Raw genomic sequence first — 12,878 nt, 5'->3', positions numbered from 1 at the left:
AGAGTTTCTTTCCCTTTTTTTTGTTTTTTTTTTCCCCTCTACATAAAGGCCCCCAAATGAGTTTGTTGATCTTCGTGGCCTTATTCTGAAACCAGGTTGCAATGGAAATAAAGAGCTGCCATGTTACCACATGATGAATGGAATGGCTGTGCAATCTACAGTGGACAGAGGAGCTAGTCTATTTTTTTTATTATTTTGTGTCTTTCAAACAGAATGTATAAGTATTTTTTAAGATTGATTTCACCTCTATTTGTTTGTATGTAAAGTAAAAATTTTTCTGAGTTCATACTGAATCAGAATAAAAGAAATCCAAATGATGCAGGAAAAAAAACTGACAGGTTTTGAAATTGAAGTTTTATACTATGGCATAACTAAGATTCCTCCTTGGCTTGAGAGGCAGCATGATGTGAGAAGAGACTTTTCACTTTCAGCCTGGGGAGTGAAAGAAACCTTCCAATAGGCCATAAAAGTCTTGTGTTCTCTTAAAAGTCAGATGACAAAAGCATAACCTCAGTCCTTGCTTCTACTGGTTCAGTTGACCTAGAGCACATTAATTGTTAACCAGAAAAAAAAAAAAAAAGGAATTCAGTATTATTTCTAAGAAGTACCGCCTTGTTAACACTGTAAGATCCTACCCAGTCCTTTTTAACAATTTTACTAGAGAGCACTGATACAAGACCTAGGAACACAGACAAGATACTAACTACTTATCAGTCACAGCGAATAATTTCCTCATTCACTTTTGAGAGCAGATTCCACAGTCTGGTGTCAGCGAGGGCTCCTTACAGAGCCTGGGTGTGCACTATAAGCAGGCACCAGTGTCTGTTCCAGTAAGGTCATTTTTGTTCACCCCGTGACCTCACTCTCTATTTATTTACAATTGTAACAAGCCTGAGGTTTTAGCCATTGTAACCTTTGCTAATCTCACAGAATCACAGAAGGGTTTGGGTTGGAAGGGACCTTAAAGATCATTTAGTCCAGCCTCCCTGCCATGGGCAGGGACACCTTCCACTAGACCAGGTTGCTCAAAGCCCCGTCCAATCTGGCCTTGAACACTTCAACCCCTCGAAGCGGTGCCTAGCTACAAGCTTAAGTCATTTCAGTTAATAATACACTGGCAATGTGGAACAGCAATTACAAGCAGGATGGAGCCTACTGAAGCCTTAGAGTATAGCCAGACATATAGCTAATTTTAAAATTATAATCATATAATTCCTTTCAAATTACACCTATAGGCACAGTCTTTGTGCTATACCAGCAGGAGCACTTCCACTTCCAACGTTATAAAATTGTCACCCCTTACTCTGCAAGTGGTGATGTACAAAGAGGTGACTAGAATAGAATATTTCAGTTGGAAGGGATCTACAATGATCATCTAGTCCATCAGCAAACTAGCTTCTCTCATTTGATCTACCATGTCGTATTGTTGGAACCACAAAAAATAAAGCCAGATGGATAAAGCTGGGTGGTGCTGGGCAGAGGGGACTGGAAAAGAGACAGAGGTGGATGGATACTGAGAAAAATTAAAATTTTTGAGTGAAGGAAAAGCATATATATGTGTATACACATATAGAATATGTACATATATGTGTGCATATATACATTCATACCTACATTGTTACACTATGAATATTAGTTGTATCTACCACGTTTTACCTCCTCTGTAGTGTTTCTGAAACACACACTGTGAAACTTCTTGCAGTGTTCCCCAGATGCCATACTCAAATACCTGAATTTTCATTTCGGACCGATTTGGCTGGTAACATTTACAGAAGCATGTTGGACAGGCCAGAATCCATTATCAAGGGCAGAGGAAAAGGTGCTGTGACAACGAAGAAGCAAAACCCACAGGAATCTGAATGTTTTATTTGTGAATGAATAGAAAAGGTGACTTCTGTGAGATACTAAAACAGCCAGTCTGCAAGACTTGACACCATCAACCACAAAAATGAAGTGAACTAAAGGCCCACTGTAATTTCCTGACTACAAAACTTTATTGAATGAACTAAATTCTAATAAATGTTGACCTTGTGATCCCTCCATGTGTATTCCTCTACTGACTCCACCTTCTTTTTATCATCAAACACAAAACACTTGCCCTCAATTCTCAAAACCACATAAGCATATTTCCTACAGGCCTCTCATCAGTTACAGAGGCTTGACAGCCACTTCCTTTCCCCCACCTGTTTTGGTCCCAAACAAAAGCCAGGAAACTTTCCCCTGTGCCGGTGCTCTTCGTTTATTTGGAAAACGGGAGGGGGGACTTCCCAGGAACATCCACAAGATTCTCTTTGTTTTTTCCAAGCTCTCCTTTGTCCTCTACTCCAGCCTTTCCTCGAAGTCATAAAGCAAACAATGAAAATTGGGAATATAAGTCACAATTACACTATTGAATATCCCATTTTTATCCCTTGCATCAGGCTTAGATGACACTTTTGTTTTATTCATCTCATACTGAGAGGTAAGGCTCTCAGATATTGTTGTGGTTTAACCCCAGCCAGCAACTGAGCACCACACAGCCGCTTGCTCGCTCCCCCCGCCCCAGTGGGATGCGGGAGAGAATCGGAAGAGTAGAAGTGAGAAAACTCATGGGTTGAGATAAAAACAGTTTAATAATTGAAATAAAATAAAATACTAATACTAATAATAATAGTAATAATAATAAGAATAAGAATATACCAAGCAACTGATGCACAATGCAATTGCTCACCACTCACCGACCGATGCCCAGCCAGTCCCCGAGCAGCGGCCCCCCCGGCCAGCTTTCCCCAGTTTATGTACTGAGCATGACGTCACATGCTATGGAATGTCCCTTTGGCCAGTTTGGGTCAGCTGTCCTGGCTGTGCCCCCTCCCAGCTTCTTGTGCACCTCCAGCCTTCTCAGTCGGTAGAGCCTGGGGGGCTGAAAAGTCCTTGACTAGTGTAAGCACTACTTAGCAACAACTAAAACATTGGTGTGTTATCAACATTATTCTCATACTAAATCCAAAACACAGCACTCTACCAGCTGTGTTTCTTACCAGGAAGAAAATTAACTCTATCCCAGCAAAAACCAGGACAGATATCTAATACAGTGTTAGGATTTTTAGAGTATATCCTAGTAAGAGCAAAGATAGAGTGTATTTACATCAATTTTTCTTCAATAAAATGCTGTTTGAAGCCTATCTTCTAATCTTAAGTCAGATTATGCCTTCCACATTGCTTAAAAGTAAAAACCTGCAGTGCTTCATAAAACCACTGCAAAATAAAATATTTCAGAAGAAGTATCAAGTTTGGGGAGGAGGCGGGGGAAGAATTATCATAGGCTTTCTGTCCCACTCTACTGTTTTGGGTTTTTTTATTATAGCTCTTTCCATGATTGTTAAATGAAAAGCATTTTTCAGTTACCTTATCTGAGCACTCCTTTTTCGATTTGTGCAGTTACTTTTTCTGTATAGTCGATTAGATATTTCCAAGCCTCTCACTATAACAGCATGTAACAGCCTGGTCAAAAAATCAAGCAGTTTGAGACGGCTGCTTTGGAAAGCTCATAAACATGTTTTCACTAGAATTACAAAGGCCTCTTGACAAGTGTCCAGAGAAGTCAGCTGAGCACAGAGCTGGGGAGGGTGGGAGGGAAACAAGCTAAATGCTAGAAGTGTTAGCAGTTACAAAACAGTCCCAAAAACTTACACTACCTTAAAAGAACTTCAGGAAGATTTAGTCTTGTATCCAAGTATCAAGAGACCGTGTCACAGCCCTCTTGTGCAACGTGGTGGCTCTTAAAAGAGCCTTTAGGTAGGGGGATGAAGGATCACGGAGGAGGGGCCTGCGGCAGGAGCCTCAGGCGCGCTCGCCGCGGATGCGGCGGGCCAGCTGGATGTCCTTGGGCATGATGGTGACGCGCTTGGCGTGGATGGCGCAGAGGTTGGTGTCCTCGAAGAGCCCCACCAGGTAGGCCTCGCTCGCCTCCTGCAGCGCCATCACGGCCGAGCTCTGGAAGCGCAGGTCGGTCTTGAAGTCCTGCGCGATCTCGCGCACCAGGCGCTGGAAGGGCAGCTTGCGGATCAGCAGCTCCGTCGACTTCTGGTAGCGCCGGATCTCGCGCAGCGCCACCGTGCCGGGCCGGTAGCGGTGCGGCTTCTTCACGCCGCCCGTGGCCGGCGCGCTCTTGCGGGCCGCCTTGGTGGCCAGCTGCTTGCGGGGCGCCTTCCCGCCCGTCGACTTACGCGCCGTCTGCTTCGTGCGCGCCATGGCTCTGAGGGAAGAGGGCTGCCTCTCGGAACCGGCGCCCTGGAACGGAAAGGTCTTGTCGCCGTGGCGGCTTTTATAGCATGTTCCCCTCTCCGATTGGCTGGCAGCAGTGCGCCGTTACTATTGGAGGCTTTCAAATTCGAAAAGCCCGCCTCGACAGCGCGCCTTTGCGCCAACCGCCCAGCGGCGCTCGCCCTCCCCCTCCCCCCGTCTTGCACTTCGCCGCTTTTATTTTCGGTTTTGCCTATTTCTGAAGGCAATTTTTATAGTCTATCTCGTAAACGAAAACCTTTAGCGAAAATTGTTCAAAGGGGGAATGATTAATTGTAAATTACACTGTCCTGAACGCACACAAGGCTCATGTTTATTTTGTACTAATTCACTGGGAACTGAGCTTTGAAAAATAAGCGTTGTGCTGGTTTTCCTCTAAAAGGAATCCTTATAACGGTATTTTGGGGCTTGTTTTTCTTTTCTTGGGGAGTGGAGGTGTTGGGTTTGGTTTGTTTGGTTGGGGTTATTTGGTGTGTGGGGTTTTTTATTTAAAAAAAAAAAAAAACATGGAGTAACTTTAATCTGGAAATAGTATAAAGTAATACCGTAGCTGGTATGGTAAATGTCTTTGGATTGAGATGAATCGCACGTGAAAATGCTCTAATTCAAGGGATAGTGTTTTCAACGACTCTGAATTTCTTTCAGCGTAAGCAGCGTGCCCAGGCTGTTACTTGCTGAAATACAAACTTTGTAGCCCGGGGGCTTTCCATTTTTCCCCACTGCATGTTTCTGCTATGTTTTCCTAGCCAGGATAATTGTCCTTAGAGCCCGAGTAGAGAAGGGCCTTCGGGAGAAGGGAGGCCCGGTACCGACACTGGATACGGAGAACTGCTCCGGCTTCAGCAGCCCCGAGTTGAAAGAAGAAAAGCTTCCTAAGCTTTAACGTATCGGACGCACAAAGAAAAACGGACGACTCCCTAAAAAAAAAAAAAAAGCAGCTTTCAGAGGACAGACTTGGGATCATTCCGGTATTTAAAGTTTTTACGAGGAGTTCGGGGGCGACCACTTCTGACACCTCCCACCCCGCGCCCCTACGTTTCTACCTGCCGAGCATCAGTACAGGGATTAACGTAATTTAAATACCAATACGTACCTACTTCTGCTACTCTTTACTCCGTTAGAGAAAAAATAGAGACCACGAGAGGTGCCCGCAGGGCGATGCGTACCTGCCTCTGAGCCGGGCCAGCTCAACCGCTGAAAGCAGGAGCCTGAGTTTAGGGTGTTTTGCTATGAAGCTCGTTTTTTCAGAGAAAAAGTAAAGAAAGTCCTAAACTCGTTATATTCCAGTTACGCCGATAACGAAATCAATAGCTTCGTATATTCCCTAATCCACTTAACTAGGGTAGTCCCTAACATATTAGCAATACGCATTTAGTTAACTACCAAGTACTTAACCGCGTTTTAGCAGTCATCTACGCAGTAACGTACTAATTAAAAAAGCGATTAATTAACAGAAACGTAATTTAAGTACATTGACTTTCTTTTTACCAGCTTTGAAGCAACACAGCTCTTTTCCAGTTCAAGTGGGTGGCTCTTAGAAGAGCCTTTGGGTTCTCGAGGTGGTCCGGGGGCGGAAAGCTTTAGCCGCCGAAGCCGTAGAGGGTGCGTCCCTGGCGCTTGAGGGCGTAGACCACGTCCATGGCCGTGACCGTCTTCCTCTTGGCGTGCTCCGTGTAGGTGACGGCGTCGCGGATCACGTTCTCCAGGAAGACCTTCAGCACGCCGCGCGTCTCCTCGTAGATGAGCCCCGAGATGCGCTTCACGCCGCCGCGCCGAGCCAGCCGGCGGATGGCCGGCTTGGTGATGCCCTGGATGTTGTCGCGCAGCACCTTGCGGTGGCGCTTGGCGCCCCCCTTGCCGAGCCCCTTCCCGCCCTTGCCTCTGCCGGACATGCCGCCGACTCCGCCCGCGCCGAGCTGTGAGCCGCCGCCGGCCGCGCCGCGGCCTTTATGCGGTGGGAGCCGACCTGGTTGGGGACTGCAGCGAGGAGGGGCGGGGTTCGCGCCGTTTTCTTCTCTCTCCGTCACAGATCACGTTAGGACATCGCTTGCTGTTACCTCCTAAACAGTGCTGTGAAGTCTACAAAGTAAACAAAAAATTACCCCCCGCAAAAAAAAAAATCCCAACGATGTACATGTTCGAACAATTGAAAAGCTTTTGTCCCCCTCCTTGGATTTCTATAAACCATTTTCTATGCATATGTTTGCATATTTTATTTTTTTGCAATGACTGAGGTTTCTTTGAATTATTTTAAATTCTCATTTTTTTCATGCTGTTCATTTATCGTTGTGTTTTATTTGCATTGAAACTTCTATAAACTTTACTTCAGAAGTTTTAATGTTTTGAAATCTCTTACTGGTGTTAGGGAATTTTCCAGAATATCTGTGCTGTCAGGTTTTTTAATACATTGGGTTTGTATTTTGCTTTCTACCTCCCATTTCTTAAATGGGAATTTTGATACCGATTTTTACATAATAAATTTTGAGTGTGTAAGCACATATTAAGCAGAAGGCGGAATAGAATCTTTTTTATATTATTACCTTTATATTAGATTGTGACTGGATCGATGGGCCAAGGCCAATTGTACGAGGTTCAACAAGGCCAAGTGCCGGGTCCTGCACTTGGGTCACAACAACCCCATGCAGCACTACAGGCTTGGGGAAGAGTAGCTGGAAAGCTGCCCAGCGGAAAAGGACCTGGGGGCGTTGGTCGACAGCCGGCTGAACATGAGCAGCAGTGTGCCCAGGCGGCCAAGAAGGCCAATGGTATCCTGGCTTGGATCAGAAATAGCGTGGCCAGCTGGACCAGGGAAGCGATTGTCCCTTTGTACTTGGCACTGGTGAGGCCGCACCTCGACTACCGTGTTTGCTTTTTGGGCCCCTCACTGCAAGAAAGACATTGAGGTGCTGGAGCGCGTCCAAAGAAGAGCAAGGAAGCTGGTGAAGGGTCTAGAGAACAGGTCCTATGAGGAGCGGCTGAGGGAACTGGGGCTTGTTTAGTCTGGAGGAAAGGAGGCTGAGGGCACACCTTATCGCTCTCTACAACTACCTGAAAGGAGGTTGTAGCGAGGTGGGTGTCGGTCTCTTTTCCCAAGTAGCAAGTGATAGGACAATTGGAAACAGCCTCAGGTTGGGCCAGGGGAGGTTTGGGTTGGATATTAGGCAAGATTTCTTCACTGAAAGGGTTGTCAAGCACTGGAACAGGCTGCCCAGGGAAGTGGTTGAGTCACCATCCCCGGAGGCTTTTAGAAGATGAGTATACGTGGCGCTTAGGGACACGGTTTAGGGCTGGACTCGGCAGTGTTAGGTGTACGGTTGCACTCGATGATCTTAAGGGTCTTTTCCAACCTAAATGATTCTATGATTCTATGACTTGTATTAATTTTTCTCATTTGGAGTTACTGCTGTGGGGATTTTTTCCTTATTTTTTACAAAATATCCTTTAGTATAATTATAGTTTTAAATTTCTGCTACCTTAATTAGTAAGAAAATCACCTTTCTCTTGTACTGCAGATCAAGCTTTTCAATCTTTAGCTGTTGTTTTATGGGTCTAAATCTATACTGAAAACAGATGAGAGTCTGAATTAGAATTTATGAATGTAAGGAGCAATCCTTGTCTAAGGATGTTACAAATGTCACAGTATAAGAACATCCTGAGCTGGGATAACTACCAGACTAACACATAAAGAATAGTTTCATTTTTTCGGGGGGGGGGTGGGGGGGGAAGGGGGGGTGTTATAATTTGATTTTCTTCTGTCCTTTTATATAGGAAATGCAAGCATAATTTCTACATACTCTTTTAAAAAAACTGTGCCATACTAGAACATATAATAAGTAGTTTATCTCTATTGTGCTACTAAACTGGGAAGGAGTAGCTTCCCTCAGTCTATTTAATAATGATGGAATTATATTCCATCATAAAACCAAAGGAGTGTTTTGCTCTCTATGGTCATATTAAAAGCTTAAAAGAGGAACTCATTATCCTGACACCTCAAATATTGTTTCTAATACTGTACCTAGATGATTTCATGGTCAATATCAAATCTATGTCTTTTGGGGGGTTGGGGGTTTTTTTGTTTGTTTGTTTGCTTTTTTTGTTGAGAAGAAGATAATAAATATGATTTAGATGAAAATAATGCTAAGCTGCATTACTTCAGAAAAGGAGTATATTAAGAAACATGGGAATGATCTTTGCTTTTCCCCTCTTCTGGTATGAAGCAACCCTCACTGAACTCTTCTAACCAGTTACTGTCATTCACCTATTTACAGCATTTTACGTAGGCATTCACAGCTTTTTTCTAGGCTGTAGCAACCGTACTTCCTGTTGCAGAGGTGCAGAGGAATGCTTAGGTATAGTGCGGAGTCTCCTTAGATTTGGTGTAGTCCTAAGCGCACCTCCTTTCTCTTCCTGGGAAGAGTGAACAGGTGAGCTGAGTATGATACTGGGGCTTAAAAAATGTATTATGCTTGCTACTGTTCTTGTTTATAGCGAACTGACAAGTCACAAACCAGTAAGCAAACTCGAGCCTTTTCTGCTGTTACTAGCCTAAAGAAGGATTCCAGAATATTTTTTTTTTAATTATGACTTTCTTTTCTTCACTCAGTAGTGCTTTATTAGCAGCAGACCACCACATTTCAGTACCCCTCCCTTTCTGCTCCCCAACCCCTTGCCCATACTTAACAGTGACACTGCTCAAGCAAGAGCACTTCAAATTTTGTACATTTAGCACATATGTAGACTAAGGACAGATTCACAACAAGATGGAATCAAGACAGATTTAATTCTGTGAGATAGAGGCAAATGACTAAGCCTCTAGTGTGCTGAGAACACTTGCCGTCTATCCCCATGACTTTTACAGTCAGTTTTTGGTTTCCATTTGTACATTTTCAGCTGCCTTGCTTATATTTTGGTTTTGCATCCTCTAGGTAATTAATTCATATGTGTTTAAAGTCTAGCACAATAAGATATGGCTACTGTAGGGTATTGTGTCTGTATCAATAACCTCAGGGTAAGTAATTAGAATACACAGTTATTAATTTAATCCTGACTTAAAAAACATAATTCATGAAATGGAAATAGAATTTAAGGCTTCAACTCTTAGATCAATATTAGGCAGAAGAAATACTGTCAGCCATTATGTTGTAAGAATATATATGAATAAACATCTGGAAAGGTACTTGTATTTTTCAAACTAGTAGTTTTGAATTTTGTAGAGTATTGGAGAGATTTTTGTATTCCTTGTGCTTCCCACTCACTGGCAGCTGGTGCTTCATTCCCTATTCAAAATATTCTGTCACTTTCAAAGGAAAAATGGGATTGCAGTCTGTCCTTTGTGAATGAGACAGGTTCTACAGACCTCTGCTCTGCACTGTTATCATGCTCCTGTGATCTGCCATGCTGAAAACATACTGGATCTCATCTGGGCTATCTAGGCAAATGAAACTAATTGTTCCCTTGTACTGAAAACCTGGGCGCTTTTGACAGACCAGCACACCCCCACAGTGGAGGAGAGCTCCGAGGAGAAGGGCGAAAGGACAATGAGCTTGAGGAACAATGTATTGTAAAGAAAGCTGCACTTACCTCAACACCAGGGAGACTGGAGGGTTACCATGGTTTTAGGTAAGACAGCTGCACCAGTGAGTCATCAGGTTCCCTCAGACAACTAACAAAGGATAATGTCTTCCTGAGCAAGCCAGACCAGCATGAGGGGTGGCGAGGGGGGGCGGTGTATATGTGGCTCAGCCCAACACAAGGTATAAAAACTGGACAACAAATAAAACAAAGTTTGAAGAGAGCAATGGGCTTGAGATGGTTTCAACCAACATATTCCTTCCCAGTGACTGGGGAGGCCCAGCATTGTGACAATGAGCATATAGAGACCAGTAATGAGAATCATGTTTGCACTGTGATTCAGCTGTATATTGCAAATGCTATATTATGCTTGTGATGCGATTTCAGTACATTGCTGTATCACTCCGCTAAATCAAAATCCCATGTAATGCCAAATATGCTCAATAAGGTAATTTGATACTAAACATTAAACTCTCCTCATGCGTAAGATCTAAAAGAACCTGGTTAGAGAGTATTTAACTGACAGCACAGAGATGTGGTCAGCTGGGACCTGCCTCTACATGTGGGTAAGACCGTAAACTGCACAAGGTCTGACTTCTTTAGCACATTTCAGGCTTCTAAATCTACTCCAGTGGTCCTTGTTTTCTGTATCCCCGTACCCACATACCCCACCTTCAGTTCAGAATGTAAGCCACGCTACAAAGCTGTGCTTACTGAGGTCGAGCAGACCACATAATTTTGGTAAGAAATATTTTAAGTACAGAAAGTTTTTATCTGCAGACTGAGGCCGAAGTCAACATTTGCATGTGTGGATTTGCCATTTGGAAGGAATCTCCTGGCAGTAACATGGTTCCAGAAGTGGTTTATGCAGCTGAAGTAAAACTAGCAAACAACGTCACCTAATGTTTAAATGTCTAAATGTAACAGCTGTCAGCTTCCCAGTGTGTTGATCACATCTATCTATTTGATAGGTATGACAAGAGATTTGGGGGTACTGTGATCATTTATTTAGTCTAATGATTGGCACTTTAATAACTAATCTCATCTCTCCCTTCCCCCTTCCCCACTAGCTGAGACAATCAGAGGTGGACACCCCCATTCTCATCTTTTTATTTAAAGGCTCCCCTCAGTCAGAGATCCAAGAGGTTGGGCTGCAGCCCTGGTTTGGACTATTTCCAACCTTCTTCTTGCTGCCAAGTTCAGAAACTACACAGGGACTGATAAATCAAGAAAAGACCTCTGTCGTGGCCCAGCAGCCTGGGCTGACCTTTGAGGACGCAGTTTGCCGTGCACTGAGAGTGGCTTCTTACAGATCAGAAGATGATCCACACAGGGGCAAAATCTTCCAGAAATCGTCTTCCTTCCCCTGCGCCATGCCAGCTGCGGGCAAGTGCATGTTGTCTGAGTCACTGCTGTGTTGCTCTGCAAACCAGCAGGAGCTGGATGCCATTTCCTCATGGAAAACGACATCACAGGATTAGTCTCCACAACAGCGGATCGCAGGAAGGGACACTGCACACGCACTTCCGAAGGAATGTTGTGCTTGGCAGGCACCAACACCCAAGCACTCACATGGCTCCACCACCACTCGCACCTCCTCCTCACCAGGCCAGATGTTTCAGAGTTCCTTTCAAAGCAATGCTGTTTGTGCTAGAATTGCAAAAATACACTTTCTGGGGTGTTTCTCTCACACAACAACATACCAGCTGTCAGGACAGCTGTTCATGGCCAGCCTAGCATGACTCTGGAGTAGTGAGTGTGATGTGTCTCACTCTGCCTTGGAAGGAGAAGGTTTGCATGGGCCTCATCCCCACCATACCACGTACAAGTTGCAACCTTGCTAAGATACATAGGTCCCTCTTTCCCCCATCATCAAAGTTTTAGGGAACATCCACTCATGTTTCGGATTGCAAGCCTGGCAGTTCCCCCCATCTACAGCCTGTCTGCTCCCTTGACATGAGCAGGGTGCTGGCAGGCTCACTGAATAGCTGGTATAGCTGAATAGGTCTGTGAAGAAAGGCTGGAGGAACTCCTAGGCCAGGTTTGAGGTGTTGAGAAGATAGCAATATACCCAGTTCCTCATGTGAAGCTGTTTTAGGACATGGGAGAGAAGGGACAGGGTCAATAACCTGCAACTGGGGGTAGGGGCACCCCTTTGCCCATGTTGTTTTCCCCCCTGGGCTCTGGGCTTCTCCCAGGAAGACAATGGAAGATCAAGCCCAGTCAGACCTCTCCAACAGGTAGTCCAGGTGGTTTCCCGGGAACAGGGTGGCCCATGGAGTTCAGAGCTCTGTAGCACACCATGCAGACCTAATCCTACATTTGGGTAAGGGACAGCAAACAGCAAACCAGCTACTCAGTAACCACAGCTGACACTTTACTGCTTCTCTTAAATACTTACTCTGCTTTCTAAACTGGCATTTGAAGCAGCACAGGTCTCCTGTTACATTGACCATTGATTAAGCTAGAAAGACGTATCATGAAAGCATTGTAAGCACAATGTTTCCGGCACATCTGAGACTGATCAGCTCCGCTCCTTGCCTGGGCTCCTGCAGAGTTGCACTGGGCAGTAAGTTTTCCCATTGAACTCTGCCAACTCTTACAGAGTTGTAAGTATTTAACAGCAGTTGAAGTATTGCCCTATCCCAACAGTCTCTCTGCGGCATAGTTTTCCAAGTAATGAATCTACTGTGGGCATCCCTATAGGAATGTATCGAATTTTGTCTTGGGCTGTGTGTTTCTGGAGGAAGCCAAGTCTGGAAAATGATGACGTGCATTGTGTCGGTGTCTCTAGACACTACTGCTGTGCTTTGTCTTTGTTACAGTAATACTTGGTTGGAAAACCAAATAGTTCAGTCGGAAACCCCAGCTGCTTACAGGGGGTTTTTTATGCTTAGGCTCTGGACACAGCAGCGAGCTTGCTTTTAAGGATCCAGCAGTTGAGAAAGCCACCACAACCCTCAGGTTCTGTTCACGTCAGACCAGTCATTTTCCAGCCCATGCTGATGCAAGTAGCTGTTCTG

At 44.6% G+C, this 12,878-nt stretch overlaps 3 protein-coding genes across 3 annotated transcripts in view; all 3 read right to left on the bottom strand.

Moving 5' to 3' along the window:
- LOC143159381 (histone H3) overlaps window positions 1-12,878 on the bottom strand; it is a 137,809-nt gene that overhangs the window by 80,292 nt on the left and 44,639 nt on the right. The window lies entirely within an intron of this gene.
- LOC143155723 (histone H3) lies at window positions 3,759-4,233 on the bottom strand. Its single transcript, XM_076328684.1, has one exon. The coding sequence runs from the start codon at window positions 4,231-4,233 to the stop codon at window positions 3,823-3,825; it is 411 nt and encodes a 136-aa protein (XP_076184799.1). The 3' UTR covers window positions 3,759-3,822.
- On the bottom strand, window positions 5,744-6,180 carry LOC143155722 (histone H4). The gene has a single exon (XM_076328683.1). It carries the CDS (start codon window positions 6,174-6,176, stop codon window positions 5,865-5,867), a length of 312 nt encoding a protein of 103 aa, XP_076184798.1. The 5' UTR covers window positions 6,177-6,180; the 3' UTR covers window positions 5,744-5,864.

Source organism: Aptenodytes patagonicus, chromosome 1 (assembly GCF_965638725.1).
Source record: "Aptenodytes patagonicus chromosome 1, bAptPat1.pri.cur, whole genome shotgun sequence".
Taxonomy (NCBI): domain Eukaryota; kingdom Metazoa; phylum Chordata; class Aves; order Sphenisciformes; family Spheniscidae; genus Aptenodytes; species Aptenodytes patagonicus.
Note: the sequence above shows the minus strand (reverse complement) of the source record. Positions and strands in the feature narration are given on the sequence as shown.

Coding starts and splice junctions, on each gene's coding strand:
- LOC143155722 (XM_076328683.1), bottom strand. CDS start 6,176: ATGTCCGGCAGAGGCAAGGGCGGGAAGGGGCTCGGCAAGGGGGGCGCC.
- LOC143155723 (XM_076328684.1), bottom strand. CDS start 4,233: ATGGCGCGCACGAAGCAGACGGCGCGTAAGTCGACGGGCGGGAAGGCG.